At 39.2% G+C, this 24,535-nt stretch overlaps 2 protein-coding genes across 8 annotated transcripts in view; one reads left to right on the plus strand and one right to left on the minus strand.

Annotated features, from left to right (window-relative positions):
* Positions 1-15,766, plus strand: part of klc1a (kinesin light chain 1a) — a 67,336-nt gene extending 51,570 nt beyond the window's left edge. For 3 of the 4 annotated variants that reach the window (XM_055640600.1, XM_055640602.1, XM_055640599.1), the window contains 2 exons: positions 6,115-6,181; positions 13,734-15,766. In XM_055640600.1, the coding sequence (XP_055496575.1) occupies positions 6,115-6,181; positions 13,734-13,823 (157 nt within the window). In that variant the 3' untranslated portion in view covers positions 13,824-15,766. The remainder of the gene's footprint in view (positions 1-6,114; positions 6,182-13,733) is intronic. The other variant, XM_055640603.1, reaches the window with a different exon arrangement.
* Positions 11,709-24,535, minus strand: part of xrcc3 (X-ray repair complementing defective repair in Chinese hamster cells 3) — a 35,730-nt gene continuing 22,903 nt past the window's right edge. For 2 of the 4 annotated variants that reach the window (XM_055640612.1, XM_055640613.1), the window contains exons 6-8: positions 23,754-23,800; positions 21,907-22,148; positions 11,714-13,090 (exon numbers count right to left, since the gene is read on the minus strand). In XM_055640612.1, the coding sequence (XP_055496587.1) occupies positions 13,020-13,090; positions 21,907-22,148; positions 23,754-23,800 (360 nt within the window). In that variant the 3' untranslated portion in view covers positions 11,714-13,019. Of the gene's footprint in view, positions 13,091-21,906; positions 22,149-23,753; positions 23,801-24,535 lie in introns of all 4 variants that reach the window. The other 2 variants (XM_055640615.1, XM_055640614.1) reach the window with 2 other exon arrangements.

Consider the following 24,535-nt stretch of genomic DNA (forward strand, 5'->3'; position numbering starts at 1 on the left):
TGAGACCAATACTGTCCTTGTCTGATATCCATACACAAACCTATGAGGAAAAGTTCCTGCAAAGTGACAAGGAGCAAATTCTTTGAATTTGTCCCTCCACTTTTCCAACACTGACAAAAATCACAGAATTCTTGTTTGATTCTGTCCTTTTTTGCTTAATTACCATTTAATTTTTTTGTCGTGTAGAACAATGTTAAAAGTAAATTTCAATGAATAGAACTACAATGAAAAGAACTACAAGTAAAATCCAAAGGGATCTGAAATTTGTTATCCTAGAGCTTGTGTATTGTTAACTGAATTCATCTATGTTTCAGTGATTTAGAAGGTTTGCACTCCTGGTGTGGTAGTTTCAATATGTGCATATTGGAGGTTTCTTAAGTAAAAAAAAAAAAGAGCATGAATGTTACTATCAGTATATGGTCTTTGATTTATTTTACCAAATTGTGGAGAGAAATGGAAATATTATGACTATTCCATTGAGACTATCAGTTTAACCAGCATTTTTGCAATAAGTCAATACAATAAGTAAAAAAGAAAAGCGTTTAATTATGTTCTTCCTTGCGCTTGGATTTATACTTTGTCCTTTATTTGCGATCTAAGCCTTTTTTTTAGCTGAGCCACTTTTATCATTTTCAGCAACGTTTTGTAAATTAGATTTTTATATTTTAGATGTATTTACATAGGTATTCCTACAACAAAACTTCATTCTGTTGTAGAGTACCCTCAGCTATCCATTTCCCTTATAATGCATTCAGAAAAGAGCCTTAAGGTGAAGTTCCTTGTGCACAGCTAGATGGATAATACTGCCACTGAACTGAACAATGCTGCATTTAGCCTGCCTGCTTCTCCCTGTTTTAAAGATAATTGCATACTGGACCCAGAAAAATAATCTGGTATCTTCATCTCTTTATAATCTGTTATTTAACATTATTTGTTGTATTTGTTCTAGATTTTTAGTAAAAAGGGCTTGTACTTTTTTATGTCCAGTCTGGCTTTGCACATTAATTGTATGAGATTATTAGTAGCAATTCTAAGTTACAGAATTAGTTTGTGTTATTTACACCAATTAAAGTATATTAGTTGAAAATATATTAAGGAATTGGACATTAAGGAACCAAAATGAAAAGCAAAAAAAAACTGGAGGAAATCTGAAATAATAACTGAAGATACTGAAAAGTAAGATAATATCTGCGAAAAGAGAATCAAAGTTAACATTTCAGGTTAAAGACCTTGCGTCAGAATGAGTTTTAAGATGCAGAAAGTGGGAGAGGGAGAGGAAAGCAGGGAATATTTCTGAAATAATGGGAGCAGGATTGACATGAGTAGAGGTTCTAGATGAGGTCATCCAGAGTGGATTAATGGAGCCAGTTAGAAAGTGGGAACACGAACAAAAGCAATGAAACAAAGGCAGTTAGAGAATGAGATCACAGATGCCAAAGTTTGGAAGTGCAGAGTCAACTGTGCTAATGCAACAGGGAAAACAGAGCCAGGACCACAGATGGACACCGCACAGCAGAATTCATAATTTCAAAATCTGGCAGAGAAAGAGAATAACCTTAAGTTCAGAAGGCCGCAGTGTGCCCTGAGCAAAGATGAGGTGCTTCTCCTCTAGTATGCGTAGGGCCTTGTTGGAGCACTGCAGGAGGTCACAAACAGAAAGGTCAGAGTGAGAGAGAGAATAAAAGTAGGCAACAAGAAGCAGCTCAAAGTTGCTTCTTCAGACTGAACACGTACCATGTTGTGAGTTCTGAAAGAGGTGCACTATCTTAACAGCACCTGCCTGAACAAATTGCAGCCTTCCAGACCCTCTTCATTCTACAACCTCAGCTAACTTATTTTCTCAATCAGTATGGTCAGTTCTGCTGCTCCCCATCCATGTACAAGATGATCTCAGCTCCTCCCGTTAGCACAGTCTGACTCGTGTTCTACAGTTTCGCATTTCCCAATTTTTCTTTTCCTTTGTGTTCTCTGTCTAACTGCCCTGATTTTCAGATTTTGTTCCTAGTCCGGTTGCACAGAAACAGGCTCTTCAGCCCACCATGTCCTTGCCAACCATCAATTCTATGTTAATCCCATTTATCAGCACTTGATCTAGTGTACATTTGGATACCTCACAAATATCATGTGTAAATCTTTGTATGTGCCTGCACCACCTCAGGCAGTTTATTTCAGATTCCAATCCACAACGTCTGGGTGGAATATATTATTTATTTGATCCCCTCCAAAGCTCTTACCGTAAAACTGTGCCCTCCAGGTACCTTTTTGATACCACACTTGTAGGGAAAGATTTCCTACCCGCTGCCCTATTTTATGCACCTATTGATTTTGCGTACCTTTATTAGGTCCCCCGTCAGACGTCTCCGTTCTAAGGCTATCCAGTCTCTCCCCATAACAGAAATCAAGAATCTCTTCTGCACTCTTTAACTGCTCCCAATAACTCCTCAACTGAATGCTCTTGTTGATAGCTTATCCCCATGTCATACCTTGCCTCGCCCTATCCTTTTGTCCTATGCATCCCTCTCTTACCCTTTCCACAACTTAAAACCGCCTAGATTTTTTTCCATTCCATTTGCACAACTTTTTTTTTCCCACAGACCCTGCCTGATGTGCTAAGTGTTTCCCACAGCTTCTGTTTTATTATTAGTAAAGAAGCAAAATAGTGCCTAGTTGCATCACTGTGAAATTTGTGATATTGTGAAACAATCTCCAGTGTAAATGAAGCGAGTCATTTGAAAGTGGTCAGAGTAATAACACACTAAGCAGACTTATGACAGTGTGAAAGCAATAGAGGACGTTTTGTCAAACCTTTTTCACCGATCAACAGTCATACCTAGTGAATAAATAATCACTTCAGTATTTAATTACACATTTAAACAGCCATAATATAAAAATCTTCCTTCATATTCCATACGGTTTTATTCCCCCACTGTAATATTCTCTTAATAATTCTTGTGATGGAGCTGCAGGACCAACAAAGGAATTGGATTTTAGCATTTTACTCAAAATGTAGCAGTGCTTAGATATAGCATAGGAGTAATATCAAGGAACTCGCTAAAGACATGAACAATTAAATTTGTGCCCTAAACCTTGTTGAATTGATAGGTTTTTGTATAGTATATATTATTTAAAATACCACTGAGATGTATAAAACACTTTATATTAGTCTTTCATTAAATTAGGCAGAACCACAGATTGTAGTTTGATATCTTTCTTGTGCTGCGAATCTCATCCGATCTAATCTAATCCCCCCCCCTCACAATCTCTGTTTAATGCGCATGTGAAAAAGACATGGTCATTTCCACTTTCACCGTGGAGCATTGGATTAATTATCAGAATTGGATTGTTGGTGAAATGTCAGTGTCCTGTTTATTTTAAATGATTGATCCAATAAACAACTTCAATGCTTTAAGTAGTCTTCCCCCTATGAGAAAGATTTAATATAGAATGCCTTTTCTTGCCTTTAGGAATACTCATAACCAGGTGCCAGTTCTCTTAGCAAAGGACGATATTTTGTGCTGTATGCAATTACACACACTCGACTAATTCTCCATTGCTTTACCTCATTTTGAATATGTAGAGTGCTTATGTATGGAAACCAATGCATACGTAATCAGTCATTGGGAAGCAATGAGAATAAAATCAAGTCCAACTCTATTTTTCCTCTTCCTCCACAGTTAAGACGAATTAATAGGAAGAAAAATAGAAAATTTGTCAGTGTTCATTATGTAACAGCAGAGTGTAATTTCTGTATAATCTTCCCAAGATATTCAGAGGGGCAGCTGCAGGGGCAATTTATATTTTAATTTTCCCTCTGAAAAATGTACTTATTTTGATGTGCGTTTTTAAAACATATTTGACCCACATTACATGGTGCTCATATATTTAGTGAAAGGCTGACTGCAACTGTTTGAATAAGAGCAATTTACTTAAAATGTTGTTGACATGGAAAATGTCTTTCATCAAATTGATGTATTAAGTTGTGTGGGATGTTCACTCTGAAATGGTTAAGCCGTAATGCAACATTTATATATTTTATGGAGGTGCCTTTGTTTTAGAGAGTTGTAGTGCCACTAAATTGTTCACTACATTTTAGTTTTTAACTATTAAATACTGGTTAGCTAATTGTGAACATCAATGCTTCAGTTTTTCATTATTAAACTCAAGTTTAGTACAGATTCTATTTTTTAACAACCATTGAAGTATCTACCTATTTTGTAGTTTGAGTACTGATATTACAGTGAATGGTATTACATTGAATAACATTACAATAGCATTTAAAAAGTCATACAAAAAAGATTACAGGTTGGTTGAATGGGACCAGAATTTGCTTTTGTATTTCTGTGACGGGAAGTGACCCCTAAAACACTCTACGTGCCAGCAGTCGTGTAATTTCTGAGGCGATATGGGGGTGGGGGGGGGGGGGGGGATTCAGATCAAAGAGAAATTCTAAACAAATTTGGGGGAAAGGAAAAGAATTGGAAATACCATGACCTACTTAGTTCCAATTAAGAATGAGTTCTATAGTTTAGCTATGATCCTCTGATACATTCAACCCATATCCTACCAATCTTTTTATACCGTGATATTAGACTTCTCCAAGTACTTGTCCACTTTGAACATTTATGGCAAAAATTCTTCCTCTACATGTGTCAGTCATTGTTTGACCAATGAGGATGTTGTACGGTTTCGTCCCTTCCCCTCCACCCAAGTGTTTAAATCTGAGACTTATCATTTCTTGATTGATGGCAGAAAAATTGCATATTGTTACAATGAGCAAGGGAGAATGTTTCTGGCATCTTACGTCGTGTCCAAATGCTTTCTGTTATTGAGGTAAAACGTGTAAATTAACTCTAAATTATGTAATTTTGCTAACATTTACTGAAGGATTACTGTTCCTTTAAGTAAATAGCTGCTTTGAATACCCAAGGTATTGAATTATTGAAGAAGGAACAATTTGAATTAAGAACATTCTGGGCAAGTGTGTGCAGTATTAAAAATGAAACTGGACTAATGTATAACAAGTGAAATTGAATTAATCATTTGTCGCGCACACACATACTTCTAACATGGTTTAATTTTTGAATTTAAATTGTTAGAGTCCAGCAAAAAAACATTTGACTACGCGTGTTCATCAAATTTCCATTTGGCATTTGTGATAACTTACCTGAAGCGTTAACAATGTTTGTGTGTCCTGTGGTTGACTTTCGCAAGCTTCAAGCCCATAGTAGTCTTCCAACCAAAGTGGTTTGTCTTAGTTGGATGAGCCTGTTAAGTTGTCAGATGGCTCGGTGCATTAAGTAGAACAAAGGTGTTTGCTGGGATGCAAGGAGGAAAAATAATTATTATTTTGTTTGAAGAACCTTTCCAGTCTTCTAGATCATGGAATGTGTAATGGTCTTTGGCCCTGACTCTAATGCTGTCTCAGGGAAATCTTGAAATATTTTGAAGCGAAGAAATATTGCTGAGGTATGTACACATGCCTGATCAAGGCTTGGCATAATAAGTTTTGATGCTAAGAGAGATCACATAATTTCAAATCAGTATTTTCAATAGTACTATGACGTACAGAGGAAGAATATGCAGAATTCTTCAAATGTATTGAGGGTACTAAAAATAACATTAATTTTGAACGCTTGTCTTCTGTGAAATGTTTGGATAAAGTTTCCAGCATTGTATTTGTGCTTGATTGCCACAGCGCTGCTTGAGCACGTCTTTCTAACACTTATGAGCTTGAGCTTTTGCTTTTGCAATTTCTTTTATTGATATTGGCTGCAAAATATATTTAGATTATAGTTAAGAGACAACGGTAAATGATTTGACTAAAGTAAGAACAATATAAACTGCTCAACTATGTAATTTCAAGCAAATAATCTTTAAACAAGATGATTCTAAAAATATGATGCAAAACCAAATCATTTTGGAATAAAGTTTAAAAGTGACTTGTTCCTTATGGGAAGAAAATGTCTGAGACTTCTAATTCTGCCGGGAGAAGCATTTTATTAATTGGGGATGGAATATGATACTATGCTTTAATATATGTGTGCTTTCTCTTTGAGCTGTAGTTTGCAGTAATTCTGATTGGTTTATCCTTGCATGTCACTATCATGGTTGCAGCATGAAGCGTGCCAACTCTTTGAATGTACTTAACACAGGGGGCAAGGCTACTGAAGATCTTTTCCAAGTAAGCCTTATGTGTTTTTTCACCACTTAAGTGGCAGAGACTGAGCTAAAGAATTTTATAAAATGTTTCTCTTTTTTTAACTAGTCTTTTATTGATGCCAACTAATTGCATTTGTATCTATGCTTTTGGGAGAATTTTTGTTTTTCACCATTTTTATGGAATAATTACACGAGAATTAAATTGTCTTTATGTCGCATTTAATTTCTGCTGGCATAATATAAGACACTGCTACTCCCACCAAAGTTTTCCACTTGTTTAGTATCTTAATGCCCCTGTCCCACTTAGGAAACCTGAACGGAAACCTCTGGAGAATTTGCACTCCACCCAAGGTTTCCGTGCGGTTCCCGGAGGTTTTTGTAAGTCACCCTAATGGTCGAATGTGGTTTCCGCTTCTTCTATGTTCTATGGAAGAAGAAGAAGCGGAAACCATTTTCTACCATTAGGGAGACTGACAAAAACCTCCGGGAACCGCACGGAAACCTTGGGTGGGGCGCAAAGTCTCCAGAGGTTTCCGTTCAGGTTTCCTAAGTGGGACAGGGGCATAACTCTATTACATGTTCTATAGAATGCTGAAGTGATATAGAGCACCATGTAAACTAATGGTGCATTAGTATTAACATATCTGTAATTCTCTCCAATGAAGAAATGTTTCAAACTTTAGCGACCACTAAATTTAACAGCATGGCATGGATTTAAGCCTGAATGCTCTCAGTCTAGACCAACTTCAGCATTCTGCATTATACAACTTTTTAAACTAACAACTGATAAAGTAGCCTTGATTAAGTGTTAAAATGTATACATTTTACTAATTGCTAGTTTACCTGTGGGATAATTTTAAAAAGTAAAGCTTTTATTAGCCAGAATATTTTACCTTTGCTTGTGGTTTACTGCACGGATGCATACTGGTCCTCTCTAATCTTTGTGTATTAACATATGCATTATAATGGGCATGCATAGCAATTTCCAGCTTCCTACTAACTACTACTTGCTTTAGGGGTCTATTGCATCTCACCGGCATTACTTAAAAAGCTTACGCAACTCGAGACAAAAAAAGCACTGTATCATGTAATAATTGCTAAGGGATTTTGAGAAACACAAATTATATGCACAGTTTTGTCAACAAAGTTAAGTATCCTGGAAGTAGCCCATTTTAAAAGAAAATGGATCATTGTGGAGAATTAATTGATTGAAACAAAGGATCTAATCAATACATTGGCTAGTTCGTGCTAGTCCAAAAAAAAAGATTAGATGTAAAAACAAAAAACTGCAGATGCTGGTTTATAACAGAGATAGACACAAAGTGCTAGAGGAACTCACTGGATCAGGTAGCACCTTTGGAGAAAAACAATGGGTGACATTTTGTGTTGGGACCCTACCTCAGACTCTGAAGAAGATTCTTCAGTCTGAAGAAGGGTCCCGGCCAGAAAACCCACCCATCCTTTTTCTCCAGAGATGATGCCTGACCCGCTGAGTTACTTTGTGTCTAAAATAGATATTGGGAATTGAACAATAAGATTATAGTTAGACTTCTCCGAGTTACCCATCGCCCCAACCGCAATGGAACTTTTCAAGAATCCTAGCTTTTTAAGTGATATATAAGCAAATTAGCTGAAAGCCAGGCCTTTATTTTGAAGACCTTTTGGCTTTAAAAAAATTGTTCAAAATATGTTGCCATATTTTACATTGGCCACCTTAGGGTGTTGTTATTTTTCACTGTAGTAGCTTTGGGCAACAATTCAACTCTAGTTTAGTAGCAGGCAAAAAGTTTGCAAAGAAAAGCAGAATTGGCTATCAGTATTTTAAAAGAAATCTCTTGCAAATTGTGGTCATAACCCACATTCAGATTGCCATTTTTGAAATGGTCAGTCACAGGATGTAGGTTAATGGCCTTCCAGATTATTAAAAATAAGAGCAGATGGATGTGGGATAGTTTTGTAATTGGTGGAGAGATTGGATACAGTAAGTAGGATTAAATGATTTATACTCTAGTTGGACGTAACAAGTTGTATATCCGGCAAACATCTTTGGGAGCATTGTTTCGCCCAACCCACGTCCACTATAGACCTGATGTTTTTGAAGTAAGATACCTCAGCTGGGTATATGTGGCATTCATAATATGTGGATGCTGGGGTTCCAGTACCTATAAGGAGGGATGAGTAGAGCATGTTTGCAGGACAGCCTGGAAATCACAAGAAAAGTCTTATCATTTAATTAGGAGGAAGCTTCATAGGTTGAGGTGGTGTGATCAGATCTACTATTAGGATTGTGGAGATTGGGATAATTACACCAGTATTTGGAAAGGAAGGAAAGATCACCTGAGGATTTTGTAGTAGTGGGGACACTTTCCAGGCTCACAAGCCACACAGAACCTTTTGTTTTCTGCAGCTGCCTGCTTCCATCTCTGCTTGGATTCCCCAGTCTTAGGAAATGTGACTGACTTGTGTTAACATGAAGTAAGAATTTCAAATGCATAGGGAATCTGATTTCAATGTACATTAAAAAGATATACTGATTTATAGAGAAGTAGGCACTGCAACTTTCTACTGTAAAAAATAGTAATGTCTGTCATGGTGGGTCGGAGCACATTTTATGACTTTAAATTCTTAATATTCCTTTTGTCACACATTAGTTGTAGGCTCTGACATTAACTTTTACTTTAGAGCATGGAAACTGGCCATGAAATCTACAGCAAGCATCAATCACCCTTTCACATTAGTTCTAAGTTATCTAATTTTCTCATTCTACACACTAGGGGCAGTTTACAGAGACCAATTAACTTACAAACCCACTTGTCTTTGAAATGTGGGAGGAAACCGGAGCACCCAGAGAAAACCTGCACGCTCACGGGGAGAACATGCAAACTCCGTACAAAAAGCTCCCTTAGTCAGGATCGAACCTGGATCTCTGGCACTCCAGACGTTTGTCATAAGTTCATGTGATAGGAGCAAAACTAGGCCATTTGGCCCATCAAGTCTACTCCACCATTCAATCATAGCTGATCTATCTCTCCTTCCTAACCCCATTCTCCTGCCATCTCCCCATAACCCCTGACACCCGTACTAATCAAGAACCTTATCTATCTCTGCCTTAAAAAATATCCATCGACATGGCCTCCACAACCTTCTGTCGCCTTGAATTCTTTGAAAAGAATTGTCTATTCTAGCTGTATATCATCAAAAGTATAGAAGTGATAAAAGACCAAAAGTTGTCGCTGGGAAAAGACCAGTATAGTTGTTGCTGGGAAAAGATTACTGTCAAAAGGCCTATTCGAAAAGATGCACGTTTTATAATGATGCCCTCTACTAAATTAGGTGCTTATTTTAAGATGGATTTCTTTGAGTAGTATTCTGGAAAGAATGTTGAATGCTGGTATCAATGTGTTGAACAATTGTACAATTGAATGTGGTAATTCAGTTCCTGAATTATGATCCTGATTTTATTTTCTCTTTGCCTAAAAGCTCTCAAGTGATGGATATTTAGTATACAAATAACAACATAAATATTTCAATAACCACATTTTTTTACTCTTCCTGTGAAATTAATGCATCAGTACTGTTTCCATAGCTCTAAGGTTGGAACAAAATAGAATAAGCCAGTTCGGTATTCCGACTGCGCATGCACTGGTCATGGATCGCTCGGGATAAACACTTTTGGTGGCCGTGCCGCTGCATGGGTGCAGACCTGCGCCGCGTCCCCTAACCAGCCGCCTCTGGGCCGTCCCCTCCTGAGTGTCCCGTCCCGGGGTGGCCCCGGGCCGCCGGGAGCCGGACAGGAGCGGGGCGCCTGCTCCAGCTCAGCTCTGCCTGTCCTGCAGATGGTGTGGAAAAGAAGCACCAACTCCAGCTCAACCCCACCCATCCGGCCGGTGGGTCAGGCAGAGTTGAACTGGGACCGGCGCCTCCCCTCCTCGCTGGCAGCGGGCCTGGGCCGACCTCTGGATAGAAGACCCTCCTTTAGACTTCCCACACATTAGACTTTTGCGCCGTGGTTGGGATGGATGGGAGCGGGGATTTCCACGGGCGCAAGGAACAAATGACCTAAAGTTTGCGTTGAGTGAACTGAGTGTTCTTAACATCCTTGCCATACACTGCCGTTTTGTGAGAGTGGTTGGATCCCCCCTTCAGCTCGGCCAACGTCGGTCACATTACCCGGACACCCAGCGGGGGATCAGGAGCTGATGTGAGGCATCGGCGATGCTCTGGAATACTATTCGGCTGCCGCCGAGTAACGGGGTCGAGGAAGCAGCACCCGACACGGGGAGCAGTTCTTCCAGCAGAGAGGCACCAGCTACTGCGGGCCGCTCACCTGTCGGGCGCTGACTCCTCAATCCCGGGATCCAAACACTCTCACAAAACGCCTATTGAACCATTGGCAGAAAGTATTAGAGCCCACCCAGAAATATATGGGTATAATACTAAAAATACAGTTAATAAAATTTCTTTATGTGCAGATGATGTGTGACTATATATTACAAATCCAGAAACCAGTATTCCAAACTTGTTAAATCTTATAACTCAATTTGGCTCATTTTCGGGATATAAAATTAATTGGAATAAAAGCGAAATTATGCCAATAACGGAACTTAACATATATATTGCAACAATCTCCCTTTAAAATAGTCAATGAAAAATTTAAATATCTAGGAATTTATGTGACCAAGAAATATACTTCTTTATTTAAACTAAATTTTCCGCCTTTACTTAATAAACTGCATAAGAATATTGAATATTGGAAAACACTTCCCATCTCAATGCTCGGTAGAATTAATGCCGTAAAAATGATTTTTCTTCCGCAATTATTATACCTTTTTCAATCAATCCCGATATATCTCCCAACATTTTTTTATTTTTTTTAAGTTGATTCTATTGTCACAAGCTTTATTTGGGATTATAAGAACCATAGAATAAGTAAAAAACATTTATGTAAATCCAAGACGAATGGAGGATTAGTTTTACCAAATTTTTTATTTTACTTTTGGGCAGTTAATATTAAAAATATGAACTTTTGGTTGGAAGATATGGATCAGCAACCAGGCTGGTTAAAGATGGAAAAGGAAGATTGTTTGCCTTTTGAAATTGCCTCGATTCTGTTAGCTCCCACAAAACTGAATTAAAAAAACCTATAGTGAAAATCCTATAATATACTGTGGTTTACAAATTTGGAAACAACTAAAAAAGACATTAAAATTGGATAATTTATCACTCTCTGTCCCCGTTGTAAATAATCCTTCATTTAAACCTGTTGGATAAAGGCTTTGTACAATGGAAACATTATGGAATTAAAAAGGCGGAACATCTTTATAGAAAAGGTATTTTTCTTTCATTTCAGGAGTTACAACAGAATTATGGACTACATTCAAATAATTTATTTAGATATTTACAACTTAGAGATTATGTTAAATCACATACACAAGAATACAGAACTAGAGAGTCAGAGACTCTTGATGAATGTTTGAATAAACATCCTAATACAGATAAATTAATATCTCACATTTATGATACTCTTTTAGATAGTGAGATCCCGTCGACGAAATTATATAGACAAGCACAGGAAAATGAATTAGCTCAACCTATAACGAAAGATATTTGGGATGAAAGTCTACAACACATACTGTACATCAATGCTCGTTAAATGACAGACATTCTTTAATACAATTTAAAGTACTACATAGATTGCATTATTCTAAAACAATATTAAATAGAATTTTTCCAAATATCTCCCGTCTGTGACAAATGTCAATATTCAGCGGCTAATTTAACCCATACTTTTGTAAATTGCATAAAAATCAAAAATTTCTGGAAGGATATTTTTTTAATTATTTCCGAAGTTGTTAATATCCAACTGAATCCCAACTCTAAACTAATAATACTAGGAATATCAGGACAATGCCTAAAACTTACAACAAGCCAAAGAAATTTCCTTGATTATAGTATAATAATTGGGGAAAAAAATAATATTAAAATTTTGGAAAAACCCAATAACCCCCACAATTAACATGTGGATTATGGAGATGTCGGAGACCTTACATTTGAAAAAAATTAGACTTGTCTTAATTGACAAACCAGAAGTATTTGCTAGAAAATGGTCTCCATTTATAGATTATTTTAAGGGGTAGACTGGTCCAGCGCGGGAGCCTGACTGAAACTTGAATCCAGGATTAGATGAATAGTTACGTTTTATAACTTACGGACCTATCGCCTAAACTATATTATTGATAATTTACTCTTTTTTTAAAATTTAATTTTCTCTTCTTTTCTTATCTATAAATAAAAATAAACAATTAGAAGCAGTGTTAATACGTAATTGATAAATGAGTACCCCAGAAATTTTGATAGCTGGGATCCTGGGACCCCAGATACTAATAATATGTAATCGTTAAACAAAGTCTGTATTGGTTTTGATCATGATATGCATATGCTTCTAATAAAAAATATTATTTTAAAAAAACGCCGGTGTACGACGAGGACGGTAAGAACACTCAGTTCACTCAACGCAAACTTTAGGTCATTTGTTCCTTGCGCCCGCGGAAATCTCCAGCGCGGTCGAGACGAGGGGGTTCTGAAGTCGCATTCTCTCGATTGAGGACAGTTTCTCGACTCCTAGAAGCAATGAGCCATGGCTTTACCAGTGGTTGTCTGTCTATCTGAAACCTCTCTCCCCCACCTCTCACCATCTCCCACTCGCATCTGCCCCCCCTCTCTCTCTCGCTGTAACACCCTGCTCTCCCTCGCTACCAGGCACCCTGTTCGCTTTTTTTAATTCTCGAATGACCTTTGCCAAATCCCATGATTCCTTGTGTTTTTCGGAATACCGAACTGGCTTATTTTGCAGACACCACCTAAATTGAAACTTTGAGTATGGTCTTGATGGTTAGTTTGTTCATACCAACTTCTCTCGTTCCAGTGACACCTCATTAAAAAGAAGAAATGAACAATATTAAAGTTGATCACAATGTTTTGAAGCATTTGTTTTACAATATAAAATGTTATTCCACAGGTGACTAAGCAATTAGTATTTCTGGATTATTATTTGATTAACAAAAATATGCATACTTTTATCATTTTTTGGTGCCCTTTTAATTAAACGTTTCACAATATTACTATAACTTTTAAACATTTGTGCCTCGTCTTGACCATTGTTGCACAGGTATTTCTACTGGTGTTCAGAGAATCATTTTCACTATATTCTGCATAAACAATATTCAAAATTATGGTTACAATTGATATTAATCATTGATAATTCTATATATAAGTAATATTTTCACGCTTGAACAATTTTTTGCAGTCATGGTTGAAATGCTAAGAAATTCCATGTGATTTACAATCATTTGATATATGCAGGTTTGAATAATATTTAAGAAAATCCTTGATGCTTTTAGCATTGATGCTTTTCATGATAAAATCACTAATGCAAATATCTTTTTATGTTCCAAGCACTAATCCTTTGAGAATATTGACATAATCAAGAAATTACTCGGCATTAAATTTATTGATATTATTATGGTCTATATCTACAAATTGGTGACTTTTTTTTTCTTGCTTTTAAACTGCAGCAGCGAAATTATCGTCTAACAGAATCCAGAACTTTGAGTGTCAGCCATGATGACCTGTTACATTGTGAATCTCAAATTGGCACAAACTAGACTCTTCGGGTGAAAGAACAAGAAATCACTATTTCTACAATTATAGCTTTTTGATATTAAAACCTTGGTTTATTATGCTGTATAAATACTTCAGATATTGTTTCCAAGCATAAAGTGTATGTTACAACAATGGGGTTTCAATATTTGATACAATATGTGAATTATTACAATGCCGATAATATCAAAGAGAATTTGTTTTAAAGAACGAAATAAAATGCCACAACTGAGCTGGTTTTGGATAATGTGGGTAGAAATTACTTTTGTTAGATTTGTACAGTTAAATTTATCTTTTTAAGTAGGATCGCCTGTAAACCACTTTTACTAACAACTTCTGGTAAAGACCACCCCAATAAATGTGGCTTATTCATGCCTGATGCCTAATATTTATCTTCATTTAGTGAATAACCTGGTGTATCAGGCTGACTAATGATTGACAGATCAATAATAAACCATAAATATTGACAATATAAATATGTTGAGGCACTTGTACAATCCTCAGTACTCTGACTATACTACTAACTTGCACTATATTTCTTTCAAATTGGGAAAAAAAGATGCTGCTAATGTGTGCAGAGGTCACTTTCATTATAAAGTTTTGATAATACCTCTCAGCAATTTGACATGGGAACTTTACAAAACAAATAACAAAATATACCAAATGGTAGCATAAAAATCTATCCATTGCCTTAAATGAGTACGTGATACAGTAAGGAGTTTGGCTGTACTATGTTTCTTAAATTGGTCCCATTTAAATTAGATCTCAAAACGAAGTACATGTGCAAACTATATTTTTTTCAGTGCATGGAGGACTAATTTCTACCCTTTTGTGCCTGGCTGTGAAGTGAAATTTGAATTGCAAATTAGCTCTGAATGCTACATTGATTAAATTAAAAGTAAATAGTACAGAACTTGTTCTGTGTACTCTTCATTTTAAATGTTCTATTAAAAGAAAAAACATGATATATATTTGAAACTACAGATACTGGGTATGCAAAAAAATTAGTGACCAGTGAAACCGCAAGAGCTGTTAAGATTTTATGAATATATATTTTGAAATTAGGCCCTTTATGGTTAACTATCTTTCATTGAGTCATTATCTTGCACTTGTACGTATATTTACCACAATTCCTTTGTAAATGATTTTGTTATATTTAGGCAGTACCTGGAGTACTTCTTGTTTGCTTTTATAGTGTTATTATCATTCTTGTATTTTATATTTGTACATTAAAATAAATTGTTTGCACATTCAAAAAATGACAAAATAGAATTACAAGTGAGAATTGAAATGTTAGTTTACAAAAAAAATAGAATGGTCAAAAGGTATGTAGATTCTTAATTCCATCAAAAGGTTTACATGTGGTTCTACAAGCACTTGAGTTTTTTCATATTACAATGATTGACTGACTGCATCAGCTATTAAAAACATCGCTATAAAATCCTCACTGTTTTGGTTACCATATTCTGAGCATTATAGCAGAAAAAATGGAAGAAACATTGAACAAGGCTACTAAAATTACAACTGGCTGTAGCTGCATGAAAATACCATTTACCCCTTTATCCTTGTATTCCAACTTTTAGTCTCTAATTGAAGAAAGTGATGTAATAACATTTGTTATCCATGCAAAAATGCTGTGATACTGTGTAGTAAGATTTAGTATAAGAGGGTAATTTTGAAAAAGCTTACAATAGAGATTTTTAGTTGTATATTGCACTTTCATTGGGGCAAGTCTGTGTTGCCATGATGTTGCATTTAATGTTTTAATACATTTCACCTGCAATTGTAGTAGTTTAATGTGCTACATATCAGTGGGTGAGATTATTCAGTTACGAATATACTGTGTTGGTGTCATGGCTTTTGAGATATGTACATTGATATGTTGAATATGTTACAATATTTATGTTCAAAATATGAAATATTCTTGGTGAGAAATAAATGAATTCAATTTTAAAGAGTCCTTTAAATAAAATGCAAGTACAAATTACCACTGTAAGAAAGCAGTTTTAAGTTGATAGCAGTTTATTTGAATTTTCCATTGTGCCAAATGTTATAAAATGTAAAGAAAAATTAGGTGAGAGGTGTTATAACTTTCCATATAACTAAGGGAAAGAGGGGTGGGGGAGGAGAGGAGAGAAAGAGGGCTGTGTGTGTGTGTGTGTGGGGGGGGGGGGGGGGGTGGAGAGAGAAAGGGAGATGGGGGGAGAGGGAAAGAGTGGTGGGTGGAGGGGAAGGGAAAGAGGGGTGGGTGGAGGGAGAGGGGTGGGGGAAGTGGGGAGGGAGAGAAAGGGGGGTGTGGGGTTGGGGAGGGATAAAGTTGGGTGGGGGGGGATAGAGAGAAAGAGTTGGGTGGATAGAGAAAGATGGTGGGGACAGAGAAAGGGATGTGGGGGGAGAGAGCGTGGGGTCTGGGGGGGTTAGAGGGGAAATAGGGTTTTTGGGGGAGCGGAGAGATGAGGGGGGAAATGGGAATGAGGTGGGTGGTGGGAGGGAAAGGGGAGGAGGAAGACGGGAGGGGAGAGGAAGAGGGAAAGAAGAAGTGGGGAGGGGGAGAGAAGGGGGAGAAATAATGGTGTGTGGGGGAGAGAGAGAAAGGTGTGGGGGGGGAGATGGGGGTAGAGGAGAGGTGGGGGGGTGGGGGGGAGAGAGAGGAAGAGGGATGTGGCAGGGGGGGAGGAGGAGAGAGAGAAGAGGGGTGGGGGGGGGGGGGGGTGAGGAGAGAGGAAAAGGGGTGTGGGGGGGGGGGGTGAGGAGAGAGGAAAAGGGGTGTGGGGGGAAAGAGAAAGAAGGGTGTGGGGGGCTTAGTGAATTTCCTGCCATAAAGGAACCCATATCTTAGAATGGGTGTTTTTTTAAATTTAACTTACAAAAGCCATTTAAAATCATCTCCTTTCTTTACATGCATCAACATGAAAACTGGTATCAGTGTGGTTTGATAATGAAAGCTTATCAAAATTCACAAAAATATTGCTTGACTTTATAACTACTTGCAATAACAGGAACCTTTTAAGAAATCCTAAGTGGGGCGTGCATCTTTCTAATTAGAGATGGAAGCTTTGACCACTGGCCTATAATTTCCTGAATCACCCAGCAATCAGTTACTTTGTAGTTTGGTGCATCAGTTTACCATTTCTGTCAGGTCGGGGTACCAAGCTTTGTTGAATGAGGGTATAAAAGGGCATATAAGGAGCAGCATGGGGCACCAACTGGATGAAGCTACAATTCCAGAATGCACACATGCATGTTTTGGCAGAACTCAGCTGTATAATGCTGCCTCAGTTAATGAATGCTGGTGGACCATAACAACCAAGATGCTGATCTGTGAATTTTCCTATATTCATTGATAGAGCCCACCAGATATGGTGGAAAGCTCATGTATTTGCAATCGTGTTCAGCAGAAAGTGCTATATGCATAATCCATTTTAGCCTCTTGAAATCTAGAGGCCAGCTAGGTTAAATCAATACACGTGATCGTGTGCGGATGTGTCGTCGAGGGACGAGAAGCCGAAGCAAAGAAGTGGAAGCCGGATAATTGAACGGAAACAACGCCGAAAAGCCAAATAACCAAAAGCGTACGATGCAACGTCGAAAAGCCAAATAACCGAACGGATGCAATGCCGAAAGGCCAAATAACCGAAAGGGCGGGATGCCTAAAAGCCAACTAACCGAAAGGGCGCAATGCCGAAAAAAAGCCAACTCACCGAACGAACGCGACGCTGAAGAGCCAAAGAGCAGACATGACGTCGCCGGGGGGGCGGGACTTGTCAGCGATTGGTCCAGACCCCCCCCCCCCGCGTCCATTACATCACTGGCCGGGGGAGACGGGAGGGTAGGGGTCATTTTCCCCACACAAGACCGCCCGGGGCTGGAGGATGACTGGGCGCTCTGAACCCGAGCACCAAGGTGTAAGTGGCTGAAGGAGCGCATCCCTCGGGGCACCCCCACTCCCCCCCCCCCCCCCCCCCCGGGGTCAGCACTGTCCGGCCACGGCTGCCCTCCGCCTCGTCTCTCCCATGCAGCCGCACTGACGGGCTGTGGGTCGGCAGCACACACACACAAGGTCGGGTGGAGCAGAGTTGGGGACAGTCTGGTCCCTCCGCCCACCCAGTCACTGACCGCGATGCACCGTCACCGTATCCCGACCCCCACACCAGGGTGATTCACCCGACCCTCGGACCCCAATGGTTTCGAGTCGAGACCATTCTTCAGACCTGAAGACTGAGTCTGAAGGCAAATATGTTATTGCTGCTTTTGTGTCGGGGAAGGGGGAAAGTTGCAGTTGAATAATTTGCAATTTCCATTCCATTCTTTTCCACTCTGGCTGATCGATACTGCGTCGCTCGGCTATCTTTCACTCGTGCTCATGAAATTGATTTCAAGATGCTCAGATGATCTAATGCGGTCATTGTTCCGAGCGCCAAATCCGTTCAGCTGTACCTGCAACTGAAGCTATGGGTGGATTAGTAGACCTTGAAGAGGCATTGACATTTTGTTTTTATGTAGAGGGATAATAGAGGTAAGGTATGTGATTTGACAGTAATGTATTGTCTGCGGAGGGGGAAAAAAGTACGATTTACTCGACACCGCTGCGAAAATGTAACTGTTAAATGCGCAAAGTTAAAAAAACAAATGAACTGCAAATAAACAAAGCTTGTGCGTGGGTGCTTGTTGTGTGCGTTACACATGAAACCAGACTGTTTAAACAATTAAAAAATGTGCTTCTTGATGTGGGAGGAGATAACATTGTTCGTTGTCATGCACACTTGTCATTGGCCCAGCCAGAGAATTTGTGTGTGCCCCACCCCGGTTATTTGGCTTTTCGGCATCAATTATTTGGCTTCTACTTCTTCGCTTCGGCTTCTCGTCCTTCGACGCCACGTCCGAGTACCATACATGGTACCAAGAAGTGTCTTCAAACTGGATCCAGCAAAGGCTATGGTTCCTGGCAACTTTCAGGTGTTACTTAAGACTTGGGTGCAGAAGCACCCAACGGATTCAATTTGCCCACAACATGTTCATCCATCTGATATATTGGAAAAGTGCCCAAGTGTGACCAGCCCACAGAAAATACAACAACATTAAATCCAGCCAATTGCTGCCATTTTAGTCTCAATCATTAGCAAAGTGAAGGAAGGTGTTTTAACATTAGCATCAAGTAGCATTTAGCAAAAATCGGTGAACAAGGTATTGTTTTCTGCCTTAGTATATATTTTCAAATCTCCAATGGCCTTGGACCAGCAAGAACAATGGATCCAAACTCCACAGGTAAGAGTAAAAGTGACCATCTTTGATAGCATGGCAGTATTTGATCACGTGGCTAGAAGGAATCTCAGTGAAATTGGACAATGGGAAATGAGGAAAACTCCACTGGTAGTAGTTAGAATCAAACCAAGCATAAAAGAAGGCAAGAGCTTCCAGATACTAGAATATGTAACAAAAATAAAGAATCCGGAAGTGGCGGCGCTGCCCTGGCAGCAGCGGCTCGCCTGCAGTCCGTTGGTTTTTACTTTTTTGTATTGTTTTTTTTCGTTTTTGTCTAGTTATGTTTTTGGTTTTTAGGCTGTGTTTATGTGGGGAGGGGGGTGGGGGGTGAAACGGGGTCTGCTGTCACTCCCTTCGGGGGAATACGACCTTTTGTCGTAACCCCCTTCTTTGCCTCCGTCTACACTGAGGCCTAGCGGAGCCGGTACCTCGGGACTCTGGAGGCAGCTGACAGGACTCGTCCTGGGCTCGCTCCCGGCCCAGCCGGGATGGAACGGTGCTCCTGTGAGAGCAGCATGGTGAGGGGCTGGAGTGGCCCAGCCTGAGGGAGGAACGGCACTCCCACTGGAGTGGCCCAGCCTGAGGGAGGAACGGCACTCCCGTCGGAGTGGCCCAGCCCGAGGGAGGAACGGCACTCCCGCTGGAGTGGCCCAGCCCGAGGGTGGAACGGTACTCACGTGAGGGCGATCCGGTCCGGGGGCTGGGACGGTGCTCCGGTGGCTGGGACGACGTTCTGGCGGCGGTGTCCAGAGTCCTGGGTTCAGCCGCGGGCCGGCGGCTGCGTGTGCTGGACTGGAGGTGCGGCGGCTTCGACCACCCCGGGCCGCAGTGTTTGAACCGGCCCGTTCGCGGGGTTCGGTGAGCTGCGGGACTGTTTGTACCATCGCCCGGTGGGGAATCGCCTCAGCGCAGAGGGAGAGACTGCAACCCTAAGATTTTTGCCTCCACCACAGTGAGGAGGTGTTTGGAGGACTCACTGTGGTGGAAGTTCATTTGTGTTTATTGTTGTTATTATTGTATCATTGTATGTATGACTGCAGGCACGAAATTTCGTTCAGACCGTAAGGTCTGAATGACAATAAAGGAAATTCAAAAGCTGGAAAAACTCAGCAAATCAGCCAACATCTGTGGAGGGAAATGGGCAGTTAAGGTTTTGGTTTGAGACCCTTCATCTCAACTAAAAGATTAAAGGAAAGTAGTCAGAATAAAGAGGTGGGGGGAGAGAGAGGTGAGGCAGGATTGATTGGCAGATAACCATACAGTGGGCAAAGGAAGGGTCGAGATGGCAACGGAGGCTGGGATCAGGTAGATTCAGAAATCTGATGAAAGGAAGGTGAAAATATGAACTGAATGAGTGGTGGTGGAAGATGGGGGAAAAACAGGGAAGGGAAGAATGCGTATTGGGGGAGCGGGGGTGTTCTAGTGGGAGGAAAAGTGTGGGAAAGAAGGGAAAATAAACAAAAGAGGATGGGGGCTTGGGTTAAGGTGGGGAAAAAGGGTGTGTGTTAGGGCACCAGGGTAAAAGAGATGTTCTTTTTTCAAGAATCACGTCTCCTACATCCTGTGTCAAATCATCTGCCTATCTAAAAAAACCCATCATCTGGGACCACCTATCACATGCCAGGCTTTGTCCTGCCCCTCCTCTCTTTCAGCTTTCTCTCCCCCCACCACCACCACAATCTGAAGGGCTCTGACCCAAACGTTACCTGTCCATGTTCTCCAGAGAATCTGCCTGCCACTGAGTTACCTCAGCATAATCTATTTTATGGTGAACCAGTATCTACAGTTCCTTGTACCACCCACCAACCTACTGTTGTCCCGCCTTAAAGTTGCACACATACTTGTTCTTTTGATTCTCTTTGGAATTCTGGGGGTTCTTAATACGGTATAATAGCCACTTCACTGTTCCTTGATCATTCCCCTTTCACTTAATTGTATTTGTTAATCAAACATTCTCCGTCATCCAAGAACTTAAAATTATCATCTGCCTATCAAAATTATTTGTAAGACATATTTTATTATAAAGTCACAGTCTACACAGTAGAAATTTGTTTTGAGTGAATCAAGAGACTTGTAAATTACAAAACAGTTACAATTTTAAGTATTAGGATCATCTGAACTTACTTCCTGCAACCATCTTGCTATCCAGCAGCTATACAAGAATGATAATTATAACATTCAGCAATTAACAGGCTATGACTCCCAAACCACAGGTAAACTACAAGAATTGTTCATGGGTTTAAGAAAAGTCTTGATTTAAGTCCTCATCCCTGACATTTTGTCAAAGATGTTTCAATGAACATTGTTCTTACACTGGTATCCAACACTGTTACATTAATTAAAAAAATCTGAACAATAAAGTAGAGATCATTGATGCATAGAAACTTTGTAAACCCAATATTTTTTTTGATATTTTGATAAACATTCAAAAATCCTTTAAAATGTGCTCATTGTTTTGCTTGTTGTAAAATATTCAATTGCAGTAAGATAAAACTGATGTACGAAAGTTATAAGTTCTGACTGCCAAGGGCTGCCAAATTAATTTAAATTGTTTAAAGCTGTTAATTACTCTGTGCACATCCAGCCAGATAAGCGATTTTTGAGGGACAGCTGGTCCAGCCAGTATTCTGAAAACTGATTTTGAAAAATAAAAAGGTACTCTGTGGGTAAGAAAGCATTACAGGTCACTACAAATGATCACAAAATTATGGAATATTCAACCAATGATTTGGAATGGGGTTGGGGGTTAGAGTTAACTCTATCTGGAATTTAATTAGAGGAGGTTATCACAGGGAGAAAAAAGAGTAGTTTCAGCCCTATTTATACCTCTTTCTTTCATTCCCCTTACACCTTGTTCGTTGATTATATAGTTGCAGAATGATTGGGGAAGATGAGGGGCAAAAATAATTTCCATTCTTCGTATAACTGTCCCAGTAGTTGAGGCACAAACTTCGCCTTCAGGAAGCTTTCCTTCTATGCATATATGTGTCCGACAAACCATCAGCCTCATCAAGAGTTGATTTGACCAGGTTAATCCTAGGGCTGGCAATACTCTTCTGTCCAACAAGCTGGAAAACAACAACAGAATGTTAGATAACTGTAGAACATCTGAGACCACAAAAATGAAATACCAACACATTAAAAACATTGCTCATTCAAACAATTTAATGTAACACTTGCATATTTTTTTATGCTAGCACTGTGATAACACATGCCAGAATATTTGTTCTCCTCTAGTTCTGTCCTCCAACACACTGCTAATTTCATCATTGCATCACTGGCTTTCAGCTCTGAATTTCCTCCCCAAGCCTCTCGATAGCTCTATTCTCCTTTAATATGTTGTATAAAATGTAGCTGAGTAAGCATCTGGCCATCTGACCTAGCATCTCGAAGATTCATTTTGTTTCATGGTACTTTCATGTGGCACACTACAATGTTTAGTCAGGTTGCCAAATGAATGCAATTTGATGTCCTTTGTAAAGAAAAGAATTACAGCTAACCTCATCCCATTGCCTACATGTTCCCTAATCCTTCCTCTTACACTTTTAAAAATTTGCCGCTAAATACATGTCAATAATTTAATCATCTCCATATGGACTGTTTACACTGCTGAACTCTGGGAGGAGGTACCGCAGCATGAAGAGCGGGACAACCAGGTTCTGCAACAGCTTTATCCCCCAGGCCATAAGACTATTGAACTCACAATCAAACCGATGCTAGAACTTTCTTATACATTGCCACTTTTAAAAACTTTCCTATATATCTATTTTACAGAACTATGCACATGAAGCACTTTTTATGGGCACACTAAGCATTTTTACTGATCGCTTGATATAAATGTTATATTCTGCTGCTACTTTGTAGAGTCAATGCAACAAAATTTTGTTCAATGTGCACTGTGTTTATGTGTATACCTGAATGACAATTAAAGTTATATTCTATTCTATTCTATGACAATAAGTTCCACATTCTTATTACTGTTCGGATTTTTGCATAATGGATTTATTAGCAACACAGACCTATGATCTCTGGTTTTGTATTCCCTCTGCTCTACAATTAGTTTTTTCCATTTTATCAAATTTATAAAACTGTTGGATCACCATTGGGGCTTTTCTTTCAAAGAAACTTCTATGTTTGACCTACTTAACAGTTGTTTCCTATTCCTTCTCATATAATTGTAAAAATGTTTTGCACTTTATCCAATGCTTATCATTTTGTAGGACTTTTAGACAGACAAGGGTAGAAAGGGTTTAGAGGGTGATGGGCCAATAGAGGCAAATGGGGACTGCCCAGTATGACAAGGCAGGCCAAAGGGCCTGTGACGTCCTGTACAACACGATGATCCATGATTCATCATAACCTTAGTATAACTGACTTTATGGAAATGTAACCCGTTCTCCCATTTTGAATTTGATTTGAAATGGAATGTGATGAAGTGTCTCATTTAAATGTCTGTTTACTTTCCACAGATGCTGCCTGCCCTTCAGAAGGTTTCCAGCATTGTCTGTTGTTATTCCACTATTTTGTTACTTTGTACTGCTCCTTTTCAATTATTTGTAAATCTGTACTTACTTTTCATTTCTACTCGATTTGAACCTTTACGGTTTAGTTTTTTATGGCACAAAATAATTCATTATTTAATATACAAAGTAGGCAAAACAAATTCTACTTGCCCAAGTTCACTATGAGCCAAATGAGAATCACTGACTGCACCTGTTACCTGCAAAAGAGCAGAAAAACACTTTCTCAAAAAACTAAAACTTTGGTTTATATATTGATGTTCTGTATATTAGAGATTTGAACATAGAAATGAGAAATGAGAGACCACTTGACTCTTCAATCCTGCTCCACTATTTAATAGCTGACCTAATTGTAACTTTTGCACTACTGTCTATCTATGGTTTCACCTTTTCAGCACCTTGCTAATCAAATATCCATTCACCTCTGCTTTACAAATATTTAAAGACTCTGCTCCCTCACTCAGGGAAACAAAATCACTTCCATCTTAAATGGATAACATCTGTATAATTAAAAGTCTCATCTTGACCACTTCCTGTTTGCACTGCATATTGATTTTAGAAAAAATGCTACCACTTAAGCCTGTGATTTTTGGCCATCTTACTCAGAGCCCCCTCCGCTGCACAGGACAAGAGGATTTTTCCCATCGATGAAAACTAAAAGACTTATTAATGTTTTTAAAAATGTTGAGATTCTCTCTCCTGTCAATCACGCTATGAAGGCCATGCCCCTTCTGGTGGGAGGGAAGGAGCTATAAAACCCGGAAGTGTGGGGGGGCTCAGTCTCTGCAAGATGGGGAGGGTGAGGGTCACGATTCTCAGTCTGAGCTGGAAATCTACAGAACACTGAGAATACAGGCCTGTGAGTGCCCTTTATGTCTTTTTAAACTGCCTTTTGCAAAATGTGGCTATTAAAATGTGTGCCTTTTGCAACCGTG

Source organism: Leucoraja erinacea, chromosome 9, assembly GCF_028641065.1.
Source record: "Leucoraja erinacea ecotype New England chromosome 9, Leri_hhj_1, whole genome shotgun sequence".
NCBI classification, from domain to species: domain Eukaryota; kingdom Metazoa; phylum Chordata; class Chondrichthyes; order Rajiformes; family Rajidae; genus Leucoraja; species Leucoraja erinaceus.